At 36.7% G+C, this 27,569-nt stretch overlaps 1 protein-coding gene across 1 annotated transcript in view; it reads left to right on the plus strand.

The window, feature by feature from the left end:
* CFAP44 (cilia and flagella associated protein 44) overlaps positions 1-27,569 on the plus strand; it is a 140,996-nt gene that overhangs the window by 85,266 nt on the left and 28,161 nt on the right. The window contains exons 25-27 of the mRNA XM_081796961.1: positions 17,418-17,595; positions 24,052-24,552; positions 26,831-27,034. Of these exons, the coding sequence (XP_081653087.1) occupies positions 17,418-17,595; positions 24,052-24,552; positions 26,831-27,034 (883 nt within the window). The remainder of the gene's footprint in view (positions 1-17,417; positions 17,596-24,051; positions 24,553-26,830; positions 27,035-27,569) is intronic.

Raw genomic sequence — 27,569 nt, forward strand, 5'->3', positions numbered from 1 at the left:
CACTTTCCACTAGGCTTCCTCAAACACTACCCCAGCAAGGAGGGGTGGATCACCTTGTTACTGCTGGGCAAGGCTTAGATGTCCAGGTTCCCTATGGACTCTCCACTGTAACTGTGGTAGGGAGGCTTGTTACCACACACTGGGGAGGAAGCCCTGGTCCCCAGGGCTCACCTCCTTTAACACCATCCCTGTAGGGGTTGTGTTGCCTTGTTAAAGTCTGCTGGTAGTAAAAGTATAGACTCCCCACTTGACCTTTGCAGGCTGGGTGAAGGTTGGGCCACATTTGTGTGTGTGTGTGTCTATCTGTGCACACATGTGCGTGCGTGCTGCATGGCTAGAGTAGAGCGTTTATTATCTAAAAAGTTTTCTGTATTACTAGTCTCTTTTCTTGATCCTTTAGCTAGAAAGAGCAAGATTTTGTTGGGCTTTTGTTGTCTAAACCCTTTGGTATTTCTAGTTGCCATTTTCTTTAACTCCATGCCTGAGATATATGAGGTAATAAGAAAGTCTAGAGATTTTACCATCATATACTTCCTCAGGTCCCAGGGTTCTTTGTGGTCTATCTTCTTCTTTTCACCTTTCATTATATGTACAACATGAAGGGTTGTATATATAATGTTTAGGGGTTTTATTTGTACTTGCCAGGAAGATTTGAATACATAAGTCTATTCCCTTTTTCAGAAGTGGAAACTCTTTCCATTGATTTTATTATATTTATCTTTAATCTGGTGTTTTTTTTTAAAGATTTTATTTATTTGAGAGAGAGAGAGAAGAGGGGGCATGAGCAGGGAGAAGGAGCAGAGGCAGAGGGAGAAGCAGGCTCCCCACTGAGCAGGGAGTCTGGTGTGGGACTCAGGCCCAGGATCCTGGGATCATGACCTGACCTGAAGGCAGATGCTTAACTGACTGAGCCACCCAGGCACCCAGTCCTCTCTATATTCTTGATGAGTTTAGCTAAAAGTTTATCAATTTTGTTTTTATCTTAAAAAAAAAATGCCCAGCTTACTTTCATTGATCTTTCCTATTGTCTTTTAAATCTCTATTTCATTTATTTCTGCTTTGATTTTTGTTATCTCCTTCCTTCCACTAACTTTGGGTTTTTGCTTTTTTTTTTTTTCCTAGTTCCTTGAGGTATAAGATTAAATTAGTTGCTCAAGGTTTTTCTTGTTTCCTGATGTAGGCATTTATCACTATAAACTTCCCTGTTAGAACTGCTCTTCTTGCATCCTATACATTTTAGGTATGTTGTATTTCTATTTTCATTTGTTACAAGATATTTTTGATTTCTCTTTTGATTTTTTTACTGGTTAGTCAAAGTATGTTTAATCTCCAGATTTTTATGAATCTTACAGTCTCCTTATTGTAATTGATTTCTAGTTTTATACCTTTGAGTTTAGAAAAGATACTGGATATGATTTCAAGCTTTTTAAATTAATTAATACTTGTTTTGTGGCCTAACGTGGTTTATCCTGGAGAATGTTTCATGTGCATTTAAGAAGATGTGGTATATATATACAATGGAATATTATGCAGCCATCAAAAAACACGAAAACTTGCCATTTGCAAGGACGTGGATGGAACTAGAGGGTATTATGCTAAGTGAAATAAGTCAATCAGAGAAAGACATGTATCATGATCTCACTGATATGAGGAATTCTTAATCTCAGGAAACAAACTGAGGGTTGCTGGAGTGGTGGGGGGTGGGAGAGATGGGGTGGCTGTGATAGACATTGGGGAGGGTATGTGCTATGGTGAGCACTGTGAATTGTGTAAGACTGATGAATCACAGACCTGTACTTCTGAAACAAATAATACATTATATGTTAAAAAAAAAAAAAAAGAAGAAGATAGTAGGAAAGGAAAAATGAAGGGGGGGAAATTGGAGGGAGAGATGAACCATGAGAGAATATGCACTCTGAGAAACAAACTGAGGGTTCTAGAGGGGAGGGGGGTGGGTGGATGGGTTAGCCCAGTAATGGGTATTAAAGAGGGCATGTATTGAATGGAGCACTGGGTGTTATACGCAAACAATGAATCATGGAACACTACATCAAAAACTAATGATGTAATGTATGGTGATTAACATAACATAATAAAATAAAATTAAATAAATAGAAGGCAGTCATTTAAAAAAAATGTATATTCTGCTACTATTGAATGGAATGTTTGTAAATATTTAAGTCCATCTGTTCTAACTTGTTATTTAAGTCCAATGTTTCCTTATTTTATTTATTTATTGGGTCTGGATAACCTAGTTTTGTTTTATGTTTGGATTCTTTCTCTTTATGGTTTTTGTATCTATTATAGGTTTTTGCTTTGTGGTTACTGTAAGACTTACATAAAACATATCAGTCTATTTTAACCTGATAATAACTTAACTCTGAACACATGCTAAAGCTGTATTTTTAACTCTCCCAACACTTTGTTTTTGATGTCACAATTTACATCTTTTTACCTTATATATCCATTAACAAATCATTGTTGTTATAGTTATTTTTAATTCTTTTGCCTTTTAACCTTTATGCTAAATTTAAAAATGATTTACCCACCAGCATTAATATTAGAGTATTCTTAATTTAGCTATATATTTGTCTTTATTGACAAAATTTATACTTATATATGTTTTCCTATTAGTAGTTAATGTCCTTTCACTTCAGCCTGAAGAATTGACTTTAACATTTCTTGAAAGCCTGGGATAATGGTAATGAGCTCCTTCAGCTTTTGTTTGTCTGGAAAACTCTTTATTTCCCCAATGCTGAAGGACAGTTTTGTTGGGTAGGTTTTTTTTGGTTGACAGTCTTTTTCTTTTAGCACTTTGAATTTATTATGCCACTCTCTGCTTGCCTACAAAGTTTCTGCTAAAAAAAATCTGCTGATAGTCTTATTTTTCTTATATGTGTATGTATATAACAAGTTGTATTTCTCTTGCTGTTTTAAAGATCTTCTCCTTGTCTTTAATGTTTGACAATTTGTTATACTGTGTCTTGGTGTGGGATTTTTTGGATTTATTTGTTTTAAACTTTCTAGGCATCCTGGATCTGGATGTCTATTTATTTCCCCAGGTTAAAGAATTTTTCAGCCATTATTTCTTTGAATAAGACTTATGACGACCTTTCTCCATTTAGGACCCCTGTAATGTGAATATTAATTTGCTTGTTGATGTCTTTTAAGTCCTTTAAGCTATGTTCACTCTTTTTAATTCTTTTTTCTTTTGCTCCTCTGATTGGGTGAATTCCACTGCCCTGTTTTTTGAGTTTATCAATCCTTTCTTCTGCTTAATCTAGTTTGGTGTTGAACCCCATTTTTAAACATTTCAGTTCAATTATTCTTCACTTCTGGGTTTTCTCTTTGGCGCTATCTTATATTTTCTATCTCTGATGAAATATTCACTTTGTTCACACATTGTTTTCCTGACCTTGGTAAGCATCTCTATGAATATTGTATTAAACTCTCTGTCAGGTAAATCACTTTATCTCCATTTCATTAAGGTCTGTTTCTGGAGTTTTATCTTGCTCTTTAGTTTGGAACATGTTTTTCTCCTTCTTCATTTCCCTTGACTCTATGTGTTGGTTTCTGCACATTAGAGAAAATAGTCACCTTCCCCAGTCTTTATGGAGTGTTCTCATGTAGGAGGTGTTCACTCTGGCCTGGACTCACTCTCTCTCTCTTTTGTTTTATGTTGAGGTGGGTTTATTGACAAGGAAAGATGTTTACAATATATTAATGAAAAAGCACATAGGACAACAATATAATTTGGGAGAGTATCAATAAAATGTAACAGTGGTTGTCTCTAGGTGATAGGATTATGGACCTTACAGGATTTTTTCTTTCTTTTGCCCAGTGTTGAGCCCAATGTGGGGCTTGATCTCATGACACTGAGACCATAACCTGAGTCAAAATCAAGAGCTGGACCCTTAAATGACTGAGCCACCCAGGTGCCCCTTAACCCTAAGCAACCATTTCTTGTCTCTATAGATTTGTCTATTTTGGACACCTTATATACATGGATTCTGTGGTCTTTGTGGCTGGCTTTTTTTGCTTCATAAGACTTTAAATTTCATCCATGTTATAGCATGTATCAGTACTTCATTCCTTTCTATGACCAAACAATGCATATCATATTTATCAGTTCATCAGTTGAAACACATTTAGGTTATATCCATTTTTTCACCATTATGAATAATGCTGTTAAAATTTGTGTAATTTTTGTGTGGACATATGTTTTTAATTCTCTTGGGTAGATACCTAGGATTGGAATTCCTATATGCTAACTGTTCAACTTTTATTTTTTAATTGAAGTGTGGCTGACACACAATGTTACATTAATTTCAGGTGTACAACATAGTAATTTGACAACTCTATACATTATGCAATGCTCATAAGTGTAGCTACCATGTGTCCCCATACAATGTTCTTACGATACCATTGACTATATCCCTATGCTGTACCTTTCACCCCTGTAGCTTATACATTCCATAACTGGAAACCTGTACCTGCCAATCCCCTTCACCCATTTTGCCCATTCCCCAACCCCTCTCTGCTGTGGTAACCATAGTTTGTTTTCTGTGCTTATGGGTCTAATTTTGCTTTTTTTTGTTTGTTTGTACATTTGTTTTTTAGATTCCACATAGAAGTGAAATAATATTGTATTTGTCTTTCTCTGTCTGACTTATTTCATTTAGCATAATACCCTGTAGGTCCATCCATGTTGTTGGAAATGGCAAGATCTCATTTTTATGGCTGAGTAACATTCCATTATATATATGCCACATCTTCTTAATCCATCATATATGGATGGACACTTAGGTTGCTGCCATATTTTATTTTTTGTAAAGACATTAGATAAAAACAAAACTATCTGGGACATCTGGGTGTCTCAGTCAGTCAATTGTCTGCCTTTGGCTCAGGTCATGACCATACGGTCCTGGGATCGAGTCCCGCACTGGGCTCCTTGCTCAGTGGGGGAGGCTGCTTCTCCCTCTGCCTGCCACTCCCCTTGCTTGTGCTCTCTCTCTCTCTGACAAATAAATAAAATCTTTAAAAAAAAAACTAAACAGTATTTGTCTTTTTCTGACTTATTTCACTTAGCATAATACTCTCTAGCTCCATCCATGTCATTGCAAATGGCAAGATTTCATTCTTTTTGATGGCTAAATAATATTCCATTGTATAGATAGATAGAGAGATAGATAGATAGATAATCACTTCTTCCTTATCAATTCATCAGTCAATGGACATTTGGGCTCTTTCTCCATAATTTGGCTATTGTTGATAGTGCTGCTATAAACATTGGAGTGCATCAGCATTTTTGTATCCTTTGGATAAATACATAGTAGTGCAATTGCTTGGTCATAGGTAGTTCTATTTTTAACTTTTGAGAAACCTCCATACTGTTTTCCAGAGTGGCTGCACCAGTTTGCATTCCTACCCACAATGTAAGAAGGTTCCCCTTTTTCTGCATCCTCACCAACATCTATTGTTAGGTTGTTGATTTTAGCCATTCTGATGGGTGTAAGGTGGTATCTCATTGTAGTTTTGATTTGTATTTCCCTGATGATGAGTGACGTGGAGCATCTTTTCATGTGTCTGTTAGCCGTCTGTATGTCTCCTTTGGAGAAATGTCTCTTCATGTCTTCTGCCCATTTTTAAACTGGATTATTTATATTTTGGGTGTTGAGTTGTATAAGTTCTTTATATATTTTGGATACTAACCCTTTATCAGATATGTCATTTGCAAATATCTTCTCCCATTCCATTGGTTGCCTTTTAGTTTTGTTGATTGTTTCCTTCACTGTGCAGAACTATTGGGTGAAGTCCCAATAGTTTATTTTTGCTTTTGTTCCCCTTGTCTCAGGAGACCTATCTAGTAAGAAATTGCTACAGCTGATGTCAAAGAGATTATTGCCTGTGTTCTTCTCTAGCATTTTAATGGTTTCCTGTCTTACATTTAGGTCTTTCATCCATTTTGAATTTATTTTTGTGTATGGTGTAAGAAAGTGGTCATGTTTCATTCTTTTGCATGTTGCTGTCCAGTTTTCTCAACACCATTTGTCAAAGAGACTCCTTCCATTGGATATTCTTTCCTGCTTTGTTGAAGATTAATTGACCATGTAGTTGTGGGTTCATTTATGGGTTTTCCACTCTGTTCCATTGATCTATGTGTCTGTTTTTGTGCCAATACCATATTATCTTGATCACTAAAGCTTTGTAATGTAACTTCAAGTCTGGAATTGTGATGCCTCCAGCTTTGCTTTTTTGTTTTCAAGATTGCTTTGCCTAGGGGCGCCTGGGTGGCTCAGTCGTTAAGCGGCTGCCTTTGGCTCAGGTCATGATCCCAGGGTCCTGGGATCGAGCCCTGCATCGGGCTCCCTGCTCAGCAGGGAGTCTGCTTCTCCTTCTGACCCTCCCCCTGCTTGTGTTCCCTCTCTTGCTGTGTCTCTCTCTGTCAAATAAATAAAATCTTTAAAAAAAAAAAAGATTGCTTTGGCTATTTGGGGTCTTTTTTTAAAAAATTAAGTTTTTTTGGATTTTTTAAAAATTTAAATTCAATTAATTAACATATATTATTTCAGGGGTATGGGGTCTGTGATTCATCAGTCTTATGTAATACCCAGTGCTCATTACAACACATACCCTCCCCAATGTCCATCACCCAGTTACCCCATCTCCCCACACCCCTCCCCTCCAGCAACCCTCAGTTTGTTTCCTATGATTAAGAGTCCTCATGATTTGTCTCCCTCTCTGGTTTTGTCCTGTTTCATTTTTTTCCTCTCTTCCCCTATGATCCTCTGCCTTGTTTCTTAAATTCCACATATGAGTGAGATCATATGATAATTGTCTTTCTCTGATTGACTTATTTTGTTTAGCATAATACCCTCTAGTTTCATCCACATTGTTGCAAATGGCAAGATTTTATTTTTTTGATGGCTGCGTAATATTCCATCATATATATATGAATATATATGAATATGTCATATATATATGTTCATATATATGAATATATAAAACATGTATATACCACATCTTCTTTATCCATTCATCTGTAGATGGACAGCTGGGCTCTTTCCATAGTTTGACTATGGTGGACATTGCTGCTATAAACATTGGGGTGCAGATGCCCCTTCAGATCACTGCATTTGTATTTTTGGGGTAAATACCCAGTAGTGCAATTGCTGGGTTGTAGGGTAGCTCCTTTAGATGTAAGGTTAGATTGTGTATTTGAGACTTTTCTTCTTGAGGAAGGCCTGTATTGCTATATACTTCCCTCTCATTACCGCCTTTGCTGTATCCCATAGGTTTTGGACTGTTGTGTTTTCATTTTCATTTGCTTCCATGTATTTTTTTTTTTTTAAGATTTTATTTATTTATTTACTTGACAGAGAGAGACACAGTGAGAGCAGGAACACAAGCAGGGGGAGTGGGAGAGGGAGAAGCAGGCTTCCCGCTGAGCAGGGAGCCCGATGCGGGGCTCAATCCCAGGACCCTGGGATCATGACCTGAGCCGAAGGCAGACGCTTAACGACTGAGCCACCCAGGCGCCCCTGCTTCCATGTATTTTAAAAAATTTCTTCTTTAATATCCTAGTTAACCCATTCATTCTTTAGTAGGATGTTGTTTAATTTCCATGTATTTGAGGTCTTTCCAATTTTTTTCTTGTGATTGACTTCATTTTCATAGTGTTGTAGTCTGAAAATATGCATGGTATGATCTCAGTCATTTTGTACTAGTTGAAGCCTGATCTGTGGCCCAGTATGTGATCTCTTCTGGAGAATGTTCCATGTGCACTTGAAAAGAATGTATATTCTGCTTTAGGATGAAATGTTCTGAATATATCTTTTAAGTCCATCTGGTCCAGTGTGACATTCAAAGTCATCATTTCCTTGTTGATCTTCTGTTTAGATGATTTGTTCATTGTTGTGAGTGGGGTGTTAAAGTCCCCTACTATTATTGTGTTATTATTAATGAGTTTCTTTAAGTTTGTTATTAATTGATTTATATATTTGGCTGCTCCCAAGTTGGGGACATAAATATTTACAATTGTTAGATCTTGTTTATTATGAGATGGTGCCCTTGGTCATCTCTTACAGTCTTTGGTTTAAAATCTAGTTTATCTGATATAAATATGGCTACTCCAGCTTTCTTTTGATGTCTACTAGCATGATAAATGGTTCTCCACCCCCTCACTTTCAATCTGGAGGTGTCTTGGGTCTAAAATGAGTCTCTTGTAAGTCTTGTAAGCAGGATATCAATGGGTCTTTTTTTTTTTTTATCCATAAGCAGCATATCAATGGGTCTTTTTTTTTTTAATCCATTATGATACCATATGTGTTTTGATTAGAGCATTTAGTCCATTTACATTCAGAGTAAATATTGATAGATATAAATGTAGTGCCATTGTTTACCTGTAAAGTCACTATTCCTGTAGACTGTCTCTGTTCCTTTCTAGTCTTTGTGGCTTTTGGTCTCTTTCCCACTCAAAGGGTCCCCTTTAACATTTCTTGCAGAGCTGATTTAGTGTTCATGAACTCCTTTAGTTTTTACTTGTCTTGGAAACTCTTTTATCTCTCCTATTCTGAATGACAGCTTTACTGGATAAAGTATTCCTGGCTGCACATTTTTCCCATTTAGCACGTTGAATATATCATGCCAGTACTTTCTGGCCTTCCAGGTTTCTGTAGACAGGTCTGCTGCTAACTTTGTGTGTCTACCCTTGTAGGTTGAGGACCTTTTCTCCCTAGCTGCTTTCAGAATTCTCTTTATCTTTGTATTTTGCAAGTTTCACTATGATATGTCTAGATGTTAACCTGTTTTTGTTGGTTGTGAGGGGAGTTCTCTGTGCCTCTTGGATTTGAATGCCTGTTTCCTTCCCCCAGATTAGGGAAGTTCTCAGCTATAATTTGTTCAAATAAACCTTCTGCCCCTTTTTCCTACTCTTCTTCTTCTTCTGGAATTCCTATGATCTGGGTATTATTGCACTTTATGGAATCGCTGAGTTCCCTAAATCTACCTTCGTGATCTAATAGTTTTCTTTCCCTCTTATTTTCAGCTTCATTATTTTTCATAATTTTATCTTCTGTATTGCATATCCATTCCTCTGCTTCTTCCATCCTTGCTGTGATTACATCCAGTTGGTTTTCTATCTCAGTTATAGCATTTTTTATTTTGGCCTGACTAGTGTTTAGGTCTTTTATCACTGCAGGAAGGGTTTCTCTGGTGTCTTCTATGCTTCTTTCAAGCCCAGCTGTATTCTTATGATTGCTGTTCTAAATTCTTGTTCAGATATATTGCTTATATCTGTTTTGAGAAAATCCCTGGCTGTGATTTCTTCTTCATCTTTCTTTTGGGGAGAATTCTTCTGTCTTGTCATTTTGTATGTTTCCTGTTCCTGAGAGTAATGGTATATTAAGAAGGGGTCATACACTGCCCAGGGCCTGGTACTTCAGTAAGTGTTTCTGGTATATGCTGTGTGCACTCTGCTGTTGTGTTTTGGCTGCTCTTTCCCACAGTTCAGTCCTATGCAGAGTTCCTCCTTGCTTACAGTGGGGAGTGTTTGGACCTTTAACTAGGTGTGCTTTGATTTGTCTCTTAAAATAAGCCTGGTAAAGAAAACAAACAAACAAACAAACAAACAAACCCTGATCTGAAAAAAAGAGAGAAAAATAAAAGGAACAGAGGTAACAACAACAAAAAAAACCCCAAACTGACAAACAAGAAACTATAAGCCTGATTCCAAAGAAAAAGAAAGCTGGGGTGGGGTGAGGGGAGACACCTGACCCAAAAAAAAGAGAAAAGGAAATGAAAAAACAAGAAACAAACAAAAAGCTATAAGCCTGATTCCAAAGAGGAAAAAAAGGGGAAAAAAGAAGGCTCATCCTATTTCCACCAGAACTTAAGCTGACACTTTGGAACACTCCATGATCAGTAGACTTGGTGCATGTGGGGTACCTATGTTGGTCTTCTGGGGGAGTGTCTGCTGCTCTGCCTCACAGTCAGACCTGCCTAGTAACTATGCACTTGCAGGGCGCAGGGGGGTAGAATTTGTTATAAGTGATTCCCACCCCCACTGGGAATGCTGTGTTTCTCACTGAAGTCTGACCATATTGGTGGCGAGGGAGAAAATGGTGTCACCCCCTCTCTCCTCCCAGGACAGGGGATCTTGCACCTGTTGCTGTTCAAGAAGTCCTCACAAAAGAGTAAACAGTCTCCCCTTTTGTGTCCCAGTCTTTTGTGAGATCCCTGCCCTCCCTCATCTGTGCTTGGGGCTCTTGTTATGCCTGGCACCACAGCTTTCTTGCCTTTTATCTCTGGAGTGCAGCTGGGATTCAAAACTCCAAATCTTAAATGACCTGTCATGGTGTGGACCTGCTCCCCTCATCCAGGAGAGAGCCTCGCCATGTCTAGTGCTGTTTCATCACAGGAAAACAGTCACACACCTGCACAGGTGCCCAGAGTCTATGGTGAAGCACAGTGAAAAGCTGTGATCAGGTTATCTGTCTTTTGTGTGCACCTCTGTCCCCTGCAGATGAAAAGCTGCTTGATGGTGCCTGCAGGGTCTTTTGTCCTTGGAGAGGCAATATACCCTCTTCCAAATGTACTCCAGGAAGGGGATCATTTTCTCCCAGTGTTACCCACAGGATCCCTATACCATGCTTTCCGCTCCCAGACCTGAACTGTCCTTTTCCTTAGAAGCACCCACCATGGCTTGACTCCAGTGAAAGTCACTCACTTTCAAAACCTCAGAATTTGAGCTACATACACTGCTTGCAGAAATTTGCAATGCTCAGTTCCTTTCAACTCCCCAGTCAGTGGTTTTGGGGAGGTGTTTTCTTGTGCAAACCTAACATGGTACTCTCTCTCCCTCTCTTTCTCTCTCTATTCTTTCTGCAGAAAGGGCTCCCTGCCCACTGAAGCACCATGGCTTTTCTCTCCCCAGTTCAAGTCTATGTGCCTCATACTTGCCACATTCTCTCCCTCTGACCATGCAGATCATTCTCCCAATCCTCACATTGATTTCCTAGGTGTTCCAAATGATTTGATGTTAATCTAGCTGTGCTCGAGGGATGAGGTGATCCCAGGGTGCTCCTACTACTCCTCCATCTTAACTACTCTCTCCAGATGCCCTTTTAAGCTGCAGCTTTCAACTGATCTGCTCACGGTCCCTCAGTCCTATACTTCCTACTGTAGTTTCACAGCATCAGAGAGGTGGTTCCCTTTGTTACCGTGTCTTCATCTCTCTTGCTGTTCTCTGTGTGGTCTATCTTTTGAAGCTGTTAAGTCAGCCCTCAGTTATTCTTTGGAAGAAATTGCTTTATAAATAGGTGTAGATTTAGTGTGTCTGCGGAAGAGAGGAGTTCAAGGTCTTCCTATGTTGCCATCTTAAACTATATCAGCTTGGCCTGAACTCAGTTGTCTTTCAGACCTTTGTGATTGTGCAAGCCATCAAAAATCACATGATCATCTCAAGAAATGCAAGAAAAGCATTTGACAAAATTCAACATCTACTCATGACAAAATTCTCACCAAAGTGGATATAGTAGGAACATACCTCAACATAATAAAGGCCACATATGACAAGCTGACAGCTAACATCATTCTCAATGATGAAAAGCTGAAAGCTTTCCCTCTGAAATCAGGAACAAGGATGTTCACTCTTGCTACTTGTCAACATAGTAGTAGAAGTCTTAGCTAGAACAGTTAGGCAAGGAAAAAAAAGAATCCAGATTGGGAAGGAAGTACATCTGTCTATTTGCAGATGACATATTATATATAGAAAATCCTAAAGACTGTCAAAATACCATTAAAACTAATAAATGAATTCAGTAAAGGGCAAGATACAATAAATATACAAAAATCAGTTGTTTTTATATATTAACAATAAACTATCAGAGAAATTAGGAAAACCCATTTATAATTGCATCAAAAGGAATAAAATACTTAGGAATAAATTTAACCAAGGATATGAAATATCTGTACAGTGGAAACAATAAGACATTGATGAAGGAAATTGAAGACATAAATAAATAGACATTTCATGCATGGGTTAGAAAACTTAATATTGTTAAGATATCTGTACTATCCAAAGGAATCTATAGACTCAATGCAGTCCTTGTCAAAATCCCACAGAAATAGTAAAAGCAGTCCTAAAAATTGCATGGAACCATAAAAGATCCTGAATAGCCAAAGCCATATTGAGAAGGAAAAATAAATAAAAATAAATATAAAAATATACTCTCTGACTTCAAACTATGTTACAAAGCTGTAGCAATGAAAACAATATGGCATTGGCATAAAAACAGAGACCCAATTAATGAAATAGAATAGACCAGAAATAAATGGTCCATGCATATATGGTCAATTTATGACAAAGGAGCCAAGACTATATATTGGGGAAAGGACAGTCTCTCCAATAAATGGTGTTGGGAAAACTAAACTGCCACATGCAAAGGAATGATGCTGGACCAGTATCTCACACCATACATGAAAATTAATGCAAAATGAATTAAAGACTTGAATGTAAGACTTGAACCCATAAAACTCCTAGAAGAAAACATAGGTGGTAAGTCCCTCAACATTGGTCTTGGCAATGATTTTTTACACACATTTTTGACACCAAAAGCAAAGGCAACAAAAACAAAAATAAACGAGTGGGACTATAGCAAACTAAAAAGCTTATGTACAGTAAAGGCAACTATCAAAAAAATGAAAGGGCAACTTAGGGAATGTATTCACAATCATATATCTGATAAGGGGTTAATATCCAAAATACATAAAGAACTTTTACAACTGAATAACAAAAAACCAAACAGATTTAAAAGTGGATGGAGAATGTATATAGACATTTTTCAAAGGAGACCTACAAAAGGCCATTAAGTATATGAAAACAGTGCTGAACATCACTAATCATCAGGGAAATGCAAATCGAAACTACAATGAGATCACCTCACACCTGTTAGAATACCTGTCATCAAAAGGACAAGAGATAACAACTATTGGCAAAATGTGGGAAAAAAGGAACTTTCTGTACTATTGATGGGAACATAAACTAGTGCAGCCACTATGGAAAACAGTATGGAGATTCCTCAGAAATTTAAAAATAAGATTACCATATGGTCCAGCAATCCCACTTCTGGGTATACAGACAAAGAAAACTAAAATGGTCTTTGAAGAGATGTCTGCACTCCTGTGTTTACTGCAGCATTAATAACAATAGTTGAGACATGGAAACAACCTAAGTCTCCATTAATGGTCAAATGGATAAAGAAGTTATGATACATACATACACTGGAATATTTTTCAGCCTTAAAAAAGAGAAATTCTGCCATTTGCAACAATACCAGTGGACTTTGAGGGCATTATACTAAGTAAAATAAGTCAGAGAAGAATAAATACTATATGATTTTCCTTATATGTGGAATCTAAAAACCCTGAACTCATTGAAACAGAACATATTGATGATTGCTAGAGGTGGGGAGTTGGGGAGGAAGGTGATCAAATGGTACAAACTTCTATTTATAAGATAAATAAGTTCTGGAGAGGTAATATACAATATGACTAGTTAACAGTACTGTATTGTGTATTTGAAAGTTGCTAAGAGGGTAACTTAAAAATTCTCATCACAAGAAAAAAAATTATAACTATGTGGATGGATGTTAACTAAACTTATTGTGGCAAACATTTTGCAATTGATACATGTATGAAATCATTATGTTGTACACCCTAAACTGATACAATATTACATGCAATCATATCTCAATAAACTGGAAAAATAGGCTTTTGACATTTTCCAAAAATATATATTGCTGGATTTGATTTGCTGGCATTTTGTTATGGACTTTTGTATCTTTTTAAATAAAGACTATTGGTCTCTAGTTTTATTGTTATATAATATCTTTTCTGGTTTGTTATCAGGGTAAGACTAGTTGCATAAAATGAGATGAGAAGTTTTCCTTTCTCTTCTATTTTCTGAAAGATTGGAGGCTTCATATTACTTATTTCTTAAATATTTGATAGAATTTATCAATGAGCCAAATGGACATGGAATATTGAGAGGTTATAAATACAAATTCCAATTTTTCATAGTTATAGTGTTATTCAGATTCTATATTTCCTCTTGGATCAGTTTTGGTAATTTGTATCTTTCAAGGAATTTGTGCATTTTATCTGGTTATCAAATTTATTGGCATAAAATAGTTCGTACTATTGCCTTATTACTTAAATTTCTGTAGTATCTGTTGCATTGTCCCTTGTTTTATTTTTGATATCATTAATTTGTATCTTTTCTCTTTTTCTTGATCATTCCAGCAAAAGACTTATCAATTTTATTGATCTTTTCAAGGAACTAACTTTTGGTCATAGATTTTTAGAAATATTGCTTGTCAGCTTTCTGTGTCATTGATATTTCTGTTCTCTATCATTTCCTTTATTCTTATTAATTTGGGATTAGTTAATTCTTTTTCGCTGTTTAAGTTTTAAGCTGTAAGCTTTGATTTTATACTTCTTTTTTAATTATAAGCCTTTAAAATATAAATTTAAGTATAAATTTAAAGTATAAATGAAACACTGAGCTTCATTTCACAAGTTCTGATATATTTTCAGCATCATTTTGTCCAAAATATATTTTTTAAAGATTTTTTTATTTGAGAGAGAAAGGGAATGAGCAAGAGCAAGTGAGAGAGAGAGAGAGAAAGAGCACAAGCCAGGGGGAGAAGGAGAAGCAGGCTTCCCACTGAGCAGGGAGCCTGACATGGGGCTCGATCCCAGGACCCTGGGATCATGACCTAAGCCAAAGGCAGTTGCTTAACCAACTGCACCACCCAGGAGCCCCTGTCCAAAATATTTTCTAATATCCCTTGTGATTTCTTGTTGATTATGATTTATTTTTTAAAAGATTTTATTTATTTATTTTAGAGAAAGGGAGAGAGCAGGGGGAGGGGCAGAGGGAGAGGGAGAGAGAGAATCTCAAGCAGATTAAGTGCTGAGTGCAGAGCTGGATGCAGGGCTTGATAACATAACCATGAGATCATGACCTGAGCCAAAATCAAGAGTCAGAAGCTTAACCAACTGAACCACCCAGATGCCCCATAGTTTATTTTTAAGTATGCTATTTAATTTCCCAATAGTTTGCATGGTTTAAATTCTTATAAATTTATTGGGAGTTGTATGGGCCTGCATACAGTCTGTTTTCATGAAAATTCAATGTGTGCTTGAAAAAGAATGTGTTTTCTTGTGTTCTTTGGTGTAGTTTTCTATAAATGTCAGTGAGGACTGGATGATTGATGATGTCCAGATTTTTTGTTTTTCCTACTTTGAAGGCATGACTCTTTAAGTGTTTCTACTGAATGTTCCCTACCTTTAACAAGGTCTCTCCAGCTGATGAACTCATGAGTGATTTCAAGCCATGTGTAAACTATGAGAATTACTTGTTTTACAGCTTCCTAGTAATTGTATTTCCCCCAGATGTTCTTTACTTATCTTCATGATGTTTTACATGTAGAAGTTAATACGTGGTCAAAAACTCAAGAGAGCCCTATGTAAATTTCTGAAGACATTGTTTTGTGTGTAGCTCTGATATTTTTTTCCTCTAAATTCTAACCATTCTGGCTTCTCTGAACTCTCATCTTTATAACCTTAATCATTGAGATTACTGGACTAATATTTTGGATTTCAACACTATTCCACAGTCTGATACTTTACTCCATGCAGAAATAGAGAGAGTAAGAATTATTTTTTTTCACTTCTCACATGAATTATAGTCTGCCTGTTATTCAATGTGCTGCCTGTTATTCAATGTCTGAACATAGTTTCATATTTTTTTTGCCCAGTTTTCTAGTTATTTATAGCATGAGGATAATTACGGGCCTTGTTTTCCTCACATGGCCAGAGCTGAAGTATCTGCTTGCTCTTTCTTTCGTTCCTTCTTTCCTTTCTTTCTCTCTTTCTGTCTTCCCTCCCTTCCTCCCTCCCTCCCTCCCTTCTTTCCTTCCTTTCATTCATTCTTCTTCCCTTACCTCCCTTCCTCCCTTCCTTTTTCTTTCTTTCCTTCCTCTCTCTCTTTTCTTCACTTCCTTTCCTTTTTAAACTATTAATCCTTCCTTTTAGTGCTATCTTACACAAAGGAACAATTATCAATACATTAGATAACATGTGTTTCCTCTGCTTTTGTATGTGTTTGTTTTCCTAAAAGGCTGACTGCAAGCTCTGTGTACGTGTTCATGTTCACTGACAGGCTTCACTTTACAGAATTAGGTAGTTGGGTCTTTTGATATCTGTGCTTGGAGCCCCCTAGGACCTCTACTGATAAGATCATGTTCAATCTTTTTTATAGCCTTCCCTGGGGATATTCTGGGCCACAGTTTTCTCTACTTTGATTTATCCTTTAAAATTGCTATCACTGGTTTGCTCATGGCTTTCTATCTTATTCTCAGCCTTCCCGATTTATTCCCTTTAATACCTCCACACCATCATTTCCATGGAATTTGGGGAGAGAGCAGGAGGCAAATACATATGCTCATTATGATCATTTTTAACTAGATGCCTTTTTTTGAAAATTTTATGACAATCACTTACATTATTAAAAAAAAAGGTAAATTAAATTTCTACTGATTAACATACACCTACTCTGTCTCTATGGCTTAATGTCTGTTGAAGGAATAAATAACCATCTTGATATAAATCACTTAGAAATGAAGAGAAGCCTAAAAATGATTCAGATTATTTCAGCACCATCTGATAATTGGGTTTTATTTATTTCATTATGACTTTGCTTGAGGTGCTGTAAAAATACAGAGGGTCCCCAACTTAAGGTGGTTTGACTTGATTTTTTTGGTTTTACAATAGTGTGAAAGTGATATGCATTCAGTAGAAACTGTACTTTGAATTTTGATCTTTTCCCAGGCTAGTGATATATGCAGTATGATACCTTCTCATGATACTGCGCAGAAGCAGTGAACCACAGCTCCAAGTCAGCTACATGGTGTTGGCGATAAACTATCAATACACTTACAACCATTCTGTTTTTTTACTTTCAGTACAGTAGTCAGTAAATTACATGAGATTTTCAACACTTTTTGTGAAATGGGCTTTGTATTAATTTTTCCCAACTATAGGCTAACATAAGTGTTCTGAGTATGTTTAAGGTGAGCTAGGCTAAACTATAATGTTAGGTAAGTTAGGTGTACTGAATGCATGTGATTTATAATATTTTCAACTATGGGTTTATTGGTACATAACCCCATTATAAGTTGAGGAAGGTCTGTAGTCGTTAACTTAAAAAAAATGCTGGGGCTCTGCAGATAAAAGTAGTACTACAGATTCAGAATTCTACGTTTGCTTTATGACTGAATTTGATTATATACATATAATAGACAAACTAAAGTTTATTGTTACATTTGTGGCTGGGTTCTCTATTTTTCTGATAGGTACAAGAGTAAACCTCAGGATGACTTTGAAGATCCCAAAGATGTTCAAGCCATCAAGGAGGCCCAGTTGTATATGGGAGACTTCAATCTGAAGACAGCCTCAGACTATAAGATACCTGAGCACATGAGAGTAAATGCTGCTAAGAAGGAGGAGGAACTGGGACACCTAGACTCCATGGTACTTACCCACAGCTTTCATGACAATGAGAGGCACCCTGAGTTTTTAATGGAATTCTGCTGAAATCACGCATTTCACTAGATGGTCTATAAGGATATATGGTTATAGAAATTAAGAAGTGGAAAAGATCTTTATGATTTTTTAGAATGCCTCCTTTTTACAAATGAGGAAACTGAGGCCCACAGAGGACAAAAAATTTGTCCATGATTATTTAGCTAATATGGCAGAACCAGCCTTCAAGTTAATTACTTGGCTAAATACGTTTCATGGGTGAAACTGAACTCATGATAAGCTCATGGCTATATTTTATAGACTTTGAATTTCTGAAATTCAAACATGTCCTTGTTGGATATAGTTTTTGGCTGCTGTGGATTGCCAAAGACTTAGGGAAAAGGCCGGCCATTGTTTAGCCTTTTTCTTTTTTTATGACTTAAAAATTTTGTAGGTGTCTCAATAATAACCAATAACATATTCCTTTAAAAAAATTTTATCTGCATTCTGCCAAACTGCTTCCAATTATCCTGATTTCTCATCCCCATTTTCTTACTAAAGTCTCCTCTCCCTGTCATAGTAATTCCTTAATTTGACGGACAAGTGACTTTTCACACATGGAGACTCAGAGGGTATCTGAGCCACCATTTTGAGAATTGGGTACATGGTCACCTACTATGGCCATGTAGTTTGCACATTACAAGACATCACATTGAAAAGAGTGCCAGTCATATCATAGATATAATATATTAGAATATTTTATATTTTTCTGGCAAATGGAAGTAAAGTATCTTGAGGAAAGAAAGAGTCTTTTTCAATTTCACCAAAGATGCAGGACACACCAGCAGTACAAAGGATCCTATTATAGCAAATCATATCCATATATAAATTTTCATAGCTCATAGCTATGCCTTTCTGTTTAAGCAGACATTTTGAACATTTTCTTAGTGACCATTTAGATTGTTTTTCTAGCTGTTCATCTAAGGTAATTCTTGTTTCATTTATCATGTTCCATCCATCATCATAGAGAAACGCTTTTTTGACTACAATTTTCTAGTCATCCAATCTGAAATTTCATAATCTAGCTAGAGATGATGGACAGGTATGATGTCTTGAACTACATTACACTGAAATCCATCTTATTAAAACAGCATAAAATAATGTAGAGCACACTATTCTACAAGTCAGAGAAGAATTCTGTTCCCATCTCTGCCACTTAATAGCCATGTAAACTTTGCTGGTCATGTAAATCTCCCTAAGCCTCGGTTATATTATCTGTAAAAGGGGTATTAATACCAATTAACAATAAGACCTATCTAGTCTACTTCATAAAGTTAATGTGAAGGTCACAGTCAATAAATGGTCATTACTGTCATGGCGAAATTAAAAATCACTAAAGTATCAAGTTTTTTTTTGGAAATAACATATTATATATTCCCCTTCCCTATGGCCATTGTTTAGGTATGTGGGGTATTTGGAAACCTAAAAAGAAAGTGTGGTGTGTAAAGAGGGCTCCTCAAAGAGGTGAACCTAACAGTCATCAGGCTGGCTTAGGTTTGTTCTTTTAAGCTTAATTCTCAGTCTTCCAGATGCTTCAAAGAGGTCACCCATTCACATAGGTGCTGGGTTTTGAGTTTACATTAATGCTTTAGAGGTTTATTCTTTTTTTTTTTTTTAAAGATTTTATTTATTTATTTGACAGAGAGAGACACAGCAAGAGAGGGAACACAAGCAGGGGGAGTGGGAGAGAGAGAAGCAGGCTTCCCACTGAGCAGGGAGCCTGACGTGGGGCTCGATTCCAGGACCCTGGGATCATGACCTGAGCTGAAGGCAGCCGCTTAACAACTGAACCACCCAGGCGCCCCTTTAAAGGTTTATTCTTAAATATGTAAAACATCTCTATTTTGTTACAGTGTTCTTGGTTCATAGGTAGTAATCATACAGGTAAGTTTTATAAGACTGCCTGGAGAAGTGCCTTTTTTTTTGAAGTATAACATTCAGTGTTATATTAGTTTCAGGTATACAATATAATGACTCAACAAATCTATACATTTCTCAGTGCTCACCACAATAAATGTCGTCACCATCTGTCACTAAACAACATTACTCCAATCTCATTGACTATATTCCCTATGCTGTACTTTTCATCTCTGTGACTTATTTATTTTCTAACTAGAGGTTTGTACCTCTCAATCCCAGTCTATTTTACCCAACCCCCCACCCTACCTCTGGCAACCACCAATTCTCTGTATTTAAGAGTCTGTTTTTTTTTTTTGTTTCTCTTTGTTTTGTTTCTTAAATTCCACATGAGTGAAATCATATGGTATTTGCCTTTCTCTGAGTTATTTCACTTGGCATAATATACTCTAGGGCCATCCATGTTATCACAAATGGCAAGATCTTATCCTTTTTATGGATGAATATTTCATTGTATGTATATACCACCTCTTCTTTATCCATTCATCTATGGATGGACATTTGGGTTGCTTCCATATCTTGACTACTGTAAATAATGCTGCAGTAAACCTGTGGGTGTATATATATTTTCAAATTAGTGTTTTCATTTTCTTCAGATAAATACCCATAAGTGGTATTGTTGGATCATATGGTAATTCTATTTTTAATTTTTTGTGGAACCTCCATACCATTTTCCACAGTGGTTGCACCAGTTTACATTCACACCAATAGTGCATGAGGATTTCTTTTTTTCCACATCCTTGCCAACACTTGTTTTTTCTTGTCTTTTTGATACTAGCCATTTGACAGGTGTAAGATGATACCTCATTGTAGTTTTGATTTGCATTTCCCTGATGATTAGTGACATTGAGCACCTTTTCATGTGTCTGTTGGCCATTTGTATGTCTTCTTTGGAAATGTCTATTCAGTTCCTCTGACTATTTTTTAATTGGATTTTTTTTTGGTGTTGAGTTGTATAAGTTCCTTATATATTTTGGATGTTAACTCCTTATTGGATATATAATTTACAAATATCTTCTCCAATTCACTGGGTTCCCTTTTGATTTTGTTGATTATTTCCTTTGTTGTGCAAAACGTTTTTATTTTGGTGTAGTCCCAACAGTTTAGTTTTGCTTTTGTTTCTCTTGCCTTAAGAGACCTATCTAGAAAGATGTTTCTATGGTTGATGTTAAAGAAATTACTGCCTATGTTTTCTTTTAGGAATTTTATTGTTTTAGGTCTCACATTTAGGTCTCTAATCCATTTTGAGTTCATTTTTGGGTATGGTATAAGAAAGTGGTCTAGTTTCATTCCTTTGCATGTAGCTTTCCAATTTTTACAGCACCATTTGTTGAAGAGACTATATTTCCCCCATTGTATATTCCTGCCTTCTTTGTTATAGATTAATTGACCATATAAGCATGGGCTTATTTCTGGGTTTTCAATTCTGTCCATTGATCTGTGTGTCTATTTTTGTGCCAGTACCATACTGTTTTGTTCACTACAGCTTTGTAGTATGTCATGAAATCTGGGATTATGATACCTCCAGTTTTGTTCTTTTTTCTTAAGATGCTTTGGCTACTTGGGGTCTTTAGTGGTTCCATACAAGTTTTAGAATTATTTGTTGTAGTTCTGTGAAAAATGCTGTTGGTATTTTGATAGGGATTGCATTAGATATGTAGATTGATTTGGGTAGTATAGATATTTTTAACAATATTAATCCTTCCAATCCATGAGCATGGAATATCTTTCCATTCATTTGTGTCTTCTTCAATTTGTTCATCAATGTTTTATAGCTTTCAGAGTACAGATCTTTCACTTCCTTGGTTAAGTTTATTCCTAGGTATTTTATTCTTGTTGGTGCAATTGTAAATCGTTTTCTTAGTTTCTCTCTCTGCTACTTTGTTATTAGTGTATAGAAATGCAACAAATTCCTTTATATTAATTTTGTATCATGCAGCTTTGCAGAATTAATTTACCAGTTCTAGTAGATTTTTGATGGTCTCCTTATGATTTTTCCTATATATAGTATCCTGTCATGTACAAATAGTGACAGTTTTACTTCTTCCTTACCAATATGGATGCCTTTTATTTCTTTTTCTTGTCTGATTGCTGTGGCTGGGACTTCCAGTATTATGTTGAATAAAAGTGGTGAAAGTGGACATCTCTGTCTTGTTACTAACCTCAGAGGAAAAGCTGTCAGTTTTTCACCATTTAGTTATGATGTTAGCTGTGGGCTTTTCATATAAGGCCTTTATTATGTTGAGGCATGTTCTCTCTAAACCTACTTTGTTGGGGCTTTTTTTTTAAAATCATGAATGGATGTTGAATTTTGTCAAATGTTTTTTCTGCATCTATTAGAATGATTATATAGTTTTCATTCTTTCTCTGGTTAATGTGATATATGACATTGATTGATTTGTGAATATTGAACCACCCTTGCACCCCTGGAATAAATCCTGCCTGATTGTAGTAAATAATTTTTTCAATGTATTGTTGACCTTGGTTTGCTAGTATCTTATTGATTTTTGCATCTATGTTCATCAGACAAATTGGCCTGTAGTTATTATTACTATTTTTGTAGTGGCTTTGTCTGGTTTTGGTATTAGGGTAATGATGGCCTTGTAGAATGTACCTGGCAGCTTTTCTTCCTCTTACATTTTTTGGAAGAATTTGAAAAGAATAGGTTTTAATTCTTCTTTAAATATTTGGTAAAATTCCCCAGTGAGTCCATCTGGTCTTGGACTTTCATTTTTTGGAAATTTTTTTATTACTGATTTAATTTCATTGCTAATAATTAGGTCTGTTCAGATTTTCTATTCCTTATTCAGCTTTAGAAGGTTATATGCTTCTAGGAATTTATTAATTTCTTCTAGGTTGTCCAATTTGTTGGCATATAATTTTCCATAATATTCTCTTATAATCTTTTTGTATTTCTGTGGAGCCAGTTGTCATTTCTCCTCCTTCACTTCTGATTTTATTTGAGTCATCTCCTTTTTTCTTGATGAGTCTAGCTAAAGGTTTATCAATTTTATCTTTTAAAAAACAGCTCCTTGTTTCATTGATCTTTTATTTGTTTATTTTTTATTTATTTGTTTCTATTTCATTTATTTCTGCTCTAATCTTTATTATTTCATTCCTTCTACTAAATTTGGGCTTTTTTTTGGTTCTTTTTCTAGCTCCTTTAGGTGTAAAATTAGGTTGTTTATTTGAGCTTTTTCTTGTTTCTTGAGTAGGCCTCTATCACTACAGTCTTCCTTCTTAGAACTGCTTTTGCTGCATTCCAAAGATTTTGGACTGTTTTTTCATTTTCTTTTTTTTTTTTTTTTACTACCTCTTTGATTTTTCAGTTGACCCATTCATTATTGTGTAGCATGTTATTTAACCTCCATGTATTTGTGTTCTTTCCTTGTAATTGACTTTTACTTTCATACCATTGTGGTCAAAAAAGATGCATGATATGATTTCCATCTTTTTGAATTATTGAGACTTGTTTTGTGGCCTAACATGTGATCCATCCTGGAGAATATTCTATGTGCACTTGAAAAGAATGTGTATTCCCTTTTTGGATGGAATATTTTATATATATCTGTTAGGTCCATCTGGTCTAATGTGTCATTCAAAGCCACTGCTTCCATGTTGATTTTCTGTTTGGGTGATGTACCCGTTGATGTAAGTGGGATGTTAAAATTCCCTACTACTATAGTATTACTGTCAATTTGGAGAAGTGCCTTTGATCCTTTTTTTTTAAACCTGTATATTTATGCAAAGTAACTCTTAATAGCCTTTGGACCACCTTGTTGTCTAATTATACACAGGATTAGGGCTGTATGTGCCTATAGGCTCTAGTAAGAGCATTTTGGAAACAGCTGGTAATGAGGGAGCAATGGGCCACTCTGGCTCCTGTGGCTTGAGGCAGGGGGGGCATAGTTTGGCTTAGATAAATGGAGAAGGAACCAAGAGAAAGTGTCCTGGAATCTCTTGGTGTGCATGATACAGAAATTCAGGATCATGACATTGCCTGCACAAGAAGTAACAGGAATAATGTGGCCAAAATGCAGAATAAGAATAGGCTAAACTTTAATTTGGCCCTAAGTGGGCAACCCTAAATGTGTCTAAGCCAGTGGAATTTGAGTTTCCATCAGGGATAGGCAGTTACATTTGTATGTTCCTTACCAAAGAATGACCTTCCCCTCACCCAGCTCTGGCTGAGTACAAGACTTCAGGAAGGACTTCCCCTGGTTGGTCAGAAGAAGACAGCAGAGCTGAGCCCTACAAGCCACCTGAGGGATACCAGAGGTCACATCCACACTGTCTTCCTCTTTTGGAGAAGCTAAATGGGAAACAGCCTAAAAGCTAAAGAAAAGAGTAACTTAGTAGTGAATAGAAATGATCAGATAAATTTTTTTTTCTTGGATTTTTGCTAGGCATACCAGTCATGGGACAAAAATCATATTTCAAACTGTCCTTTGTGAATGGATTGTCATTTTGTTTCCTTCTTTTTATCAGGCCCATTCAAAGAAAAAGAACATGAACAAATGTATCCTCTCTCTTCGAGACCTTAAAGTGGCCGTCATCGAGGAAATACAGTGCCTGGTTCAAGAACTGAAGAGCATCCAGTCAATTCTTCACATATCCAAGCACATTCCTATTCCCCAAGTCCCCCAGATACACCCAGAAGAAGTTCCAGAAAAGAGATTTCAGTATGATGAGGAAACTCTCCTAAATTTTAAGCGACAGCAGATGAAGATTCAGGGTGAAACATCCTCCCAGCTGGAACAGGGAGGGTCTACAGGCTCAAGTGGAGGATTCCTCAGACTCTCTTCTAGAAAGAACAGTGATTTGACGACAAGAGATTCATTGTCTAGATCATCAAAGGCATCAGCATTCTGTGTAGATACTGTAAAATTACTGGAATTTGAAAAAGCAGATCCAATTGATATAGAGCTGGAGATTATGAAAAGGGATGAGATTAAACACTTGTACATGCAACAGTATTTAACCAATAGGGTAAGGGGTGACACTGCCTTTTTCAAGCTGAAAGAGAGGAGAGTGGGGAAGAACTAGATTTCCTTTCTTATTTATTGATTTAAATTTTCTCTACAGTAATCTTTCCCAAGCCCTGACCAGCCCACAACTCCCTGAAGGCTTAGCTTCCTCCCCATCCATGGCCTTCTGATAATTATTGTGCTCTGCCCAAGAACTTTAGAGCTTTTAAACGTTTTGCTTTGGGAAAAGCTAAGAATTAAGGACAAATCCATGTCAAATGGCATCTAACTGAAGTCTTGGTAAGGGGGAAATGATGGAGCAGCTTTCAGATGCTGGATGGAACATAATTTAAAAACCTTCCAGAGAAAATGGGGCACCTCTGCTTTTTACATCCTCCTCTTTCTCTAACGTGTGATTTGCCTCATTGGTGGGAGTGTTCATGGTGATGACTGGCTTCAAAATTGTTCTGGAGCTGGAACGGCACCTGTTTTTATTTCTAGGAAGCCAGACCATGTTGGGGCCAGTGGTACAGGAGGTCCTCTGAATCCAGAAGGAAAAGGACCTTTGCTGGCTAGGAGGCTCCCGGCTGCCAACTGGTGTAGAGTTCCCTTCCTCAGTGTCTGTCTGGCTCCACCCTGTGAAGGCACCCCCTATAGCTCCCCAAACGTATTCTTCACTCATTATCTCTGCTTTGTCCAGCCTCGCTTTCTCACTCTTCCTGCTTCTCCCCACTCCCATTCCCCACCCCCATTCTGAATTTTGTATTTGCTTATTCCTTTGCTATTTCCTCCCACCTGCAATGATTTCCTTTCAAATGTGAGTCATCATGCAAAACTTAGTCCAATTCCAAACCTTCTCCAGAATGTTCTGTCCACATTACATACTCTTCTTTTGTCTAAACTCCGATTGCACCTATAAGCAGCACCTAATGTTTTCCACTTATCTTTCTTGCTGTTTTATGTGTGTTAGTTTTTTTAATTGAAGTATAACTAACATACAGTGTTATATTCATTTTTGGTGTACAGTATAACAATTCAATTCTATACATCACTCAGTGCTCATATGTGTTAGTTTTGTCTTGCAAATTAGATGACACAGTTCTTGAGAGAAGGGCCACATATAATCATCTTTTGATTCCCCTGCAGTGTCTAGAAAATGCCAGACATATAGTAGATACCCAGTAAAAAAGTTTGGTTTAATAGTAACTAATTTATTTATGGTATCAACACATTTATTGGACATTCTTTGTGCAGGAACTGTGCTAGTTAGATAGGGATGCAATAATACTCAAGCCAGACATATTCTCTATCCTCATAAAGCTTATAGGCTATTGGGTGAGTGAGAGCAAAACAAGCATGAGCCTTACAAACTTATGTTTCAGAATGGTGTTACACTGAAAAAATATAGTCCTGCCTCAAAAGAAATTTAAAAATAGTTCAGACTTGTTGAACAAACATTAAAGAAGAGCCCACTTAGTCTACGACCATACATAAGTAAAAGTTTAATTTTTTTTTTCTTCTTCACTGTCCCAAACCCAGAGATCTCTTCCTTCTCCTCAGCCACGGGCTGGGCCCTCCCTCATTACAGGTTCTTGACTGTTGAGACTCTCCATCATGCACAGCCTAGAAAAAACATGGAATGGTTTGTCTTCTACCTATTGTCCTGGTTTTCTCAGGAGAACCAGCCCCTGGGACTCTCTCTGGATCTCTTCATTGCCTTTGGGATGGGGTGAGGGAGAAGCTGTGCCAAATCAGAGCAGAATGGAGCCTTTAAAGTCCTTGGGATGGCAGTGGGAGAAGGTCTAGACCAGGACTTGGGATATGTCATTCTTATCCCAGCTCTGTCACAACTTAAATCACCTTTGGAAATGTTTGAAAATTTTCAAAATAAGAAGTTGAAGGGAGTATGTAGTGCTTCCTGTATGAAAGACAATGTAGAGATGCTGTGGGATAAAGTGGAGGCAGATAGAAATACAAGGACCTCCTAGTCTGATTTCAACCACATAGTATACCAAGAAGGGCATTCTTGATGGCTTAATCATGGTAAAGAAATAGCTGGAAGGAATATAGTTACAGAATCCCTACCGCTTAATAAATTTATATAAATTTTATAATATTGATAAATTGATTTATAGGACTACACATACCCATGCACATGAGCCCATATAATTCTTACTCCATAACAACGGTATAACGAGAAAATGCTTCTACCTAAACAAATTAGTATTGTTCAATAGTTTTAAAAGTATACTTACCTGTTCTTAACTCCTAACACACCCTCAAATCTTTTTCCACCTCAGATCAAAGAACTGATTGTCACTTTTGATGCAGAACTCCGTCTCCTGAGGCATCAGAAACTGAAACTAGATACTCAGATGAAATTATCTGACCTTCACCATGTCACATTATTTCAAGAAATGCTTCTCCTCAAGAATTTTGAAAAACAGGAGAACATACTTCAAGAGCGTGTTAATTCATTAGACAAAGAAGAACAGGATATGCAGGTATGAGCCGGCAGGAGAATGCCAGCTGGCTGTATCTTTTAGTTATGGAGGGGACTTGATTCTTTGTTTCCTTCTTCATCTTCTCAACTTAATTTCCCCTGTTGTTCTAGTCCTCCTCTCTTTTGTCCCTCCTCATCTCCCACCCCCAACCCCCTCTTATTCCTGCTTGTTCTGCTTTTGGTATTCTTGAGAGAGAGAAATGAATCAGACTTTACAGTGAATTCGATCGGATGTTTTGTATGGTAGGAGGATAAGTTTTCAAAAGTGAGCCTTCTATTTAGTTTACGAATTTCAAAGTATTTTTATTGTCACTAGCTATCATATAAAGTTGAGTTTGGTTATATGTTATCCTTATGAACATACTTGGAAAAGAAGTTGACTAGTTTTTTGTTGTTGTTGTTGTTTTTTATTCTTATGTTAACCCCCATACATTACATCATTAGTTTTAGATGAAGTGTTCCATGATTCATTGTTTGTGCATAACACCCAGTGCTCCATGCAGAATGTGCCCTCCTCAATACCCACCACCAGGCTA

This window comes from Leptonychotes weddellii, chromosome 1 (assembly GCF_054177405.1).
Source record: "Leptonychotes weddellii isolate Sample4059 chromosome 1, ASM5417740v2, whole genome shotgun sequence".
NCBI lineage: Eukaryota > Metazoa > Chordata > Mammalia > Carnivora > Phocidae > Leptonychotes > Leptonychotes weddellii.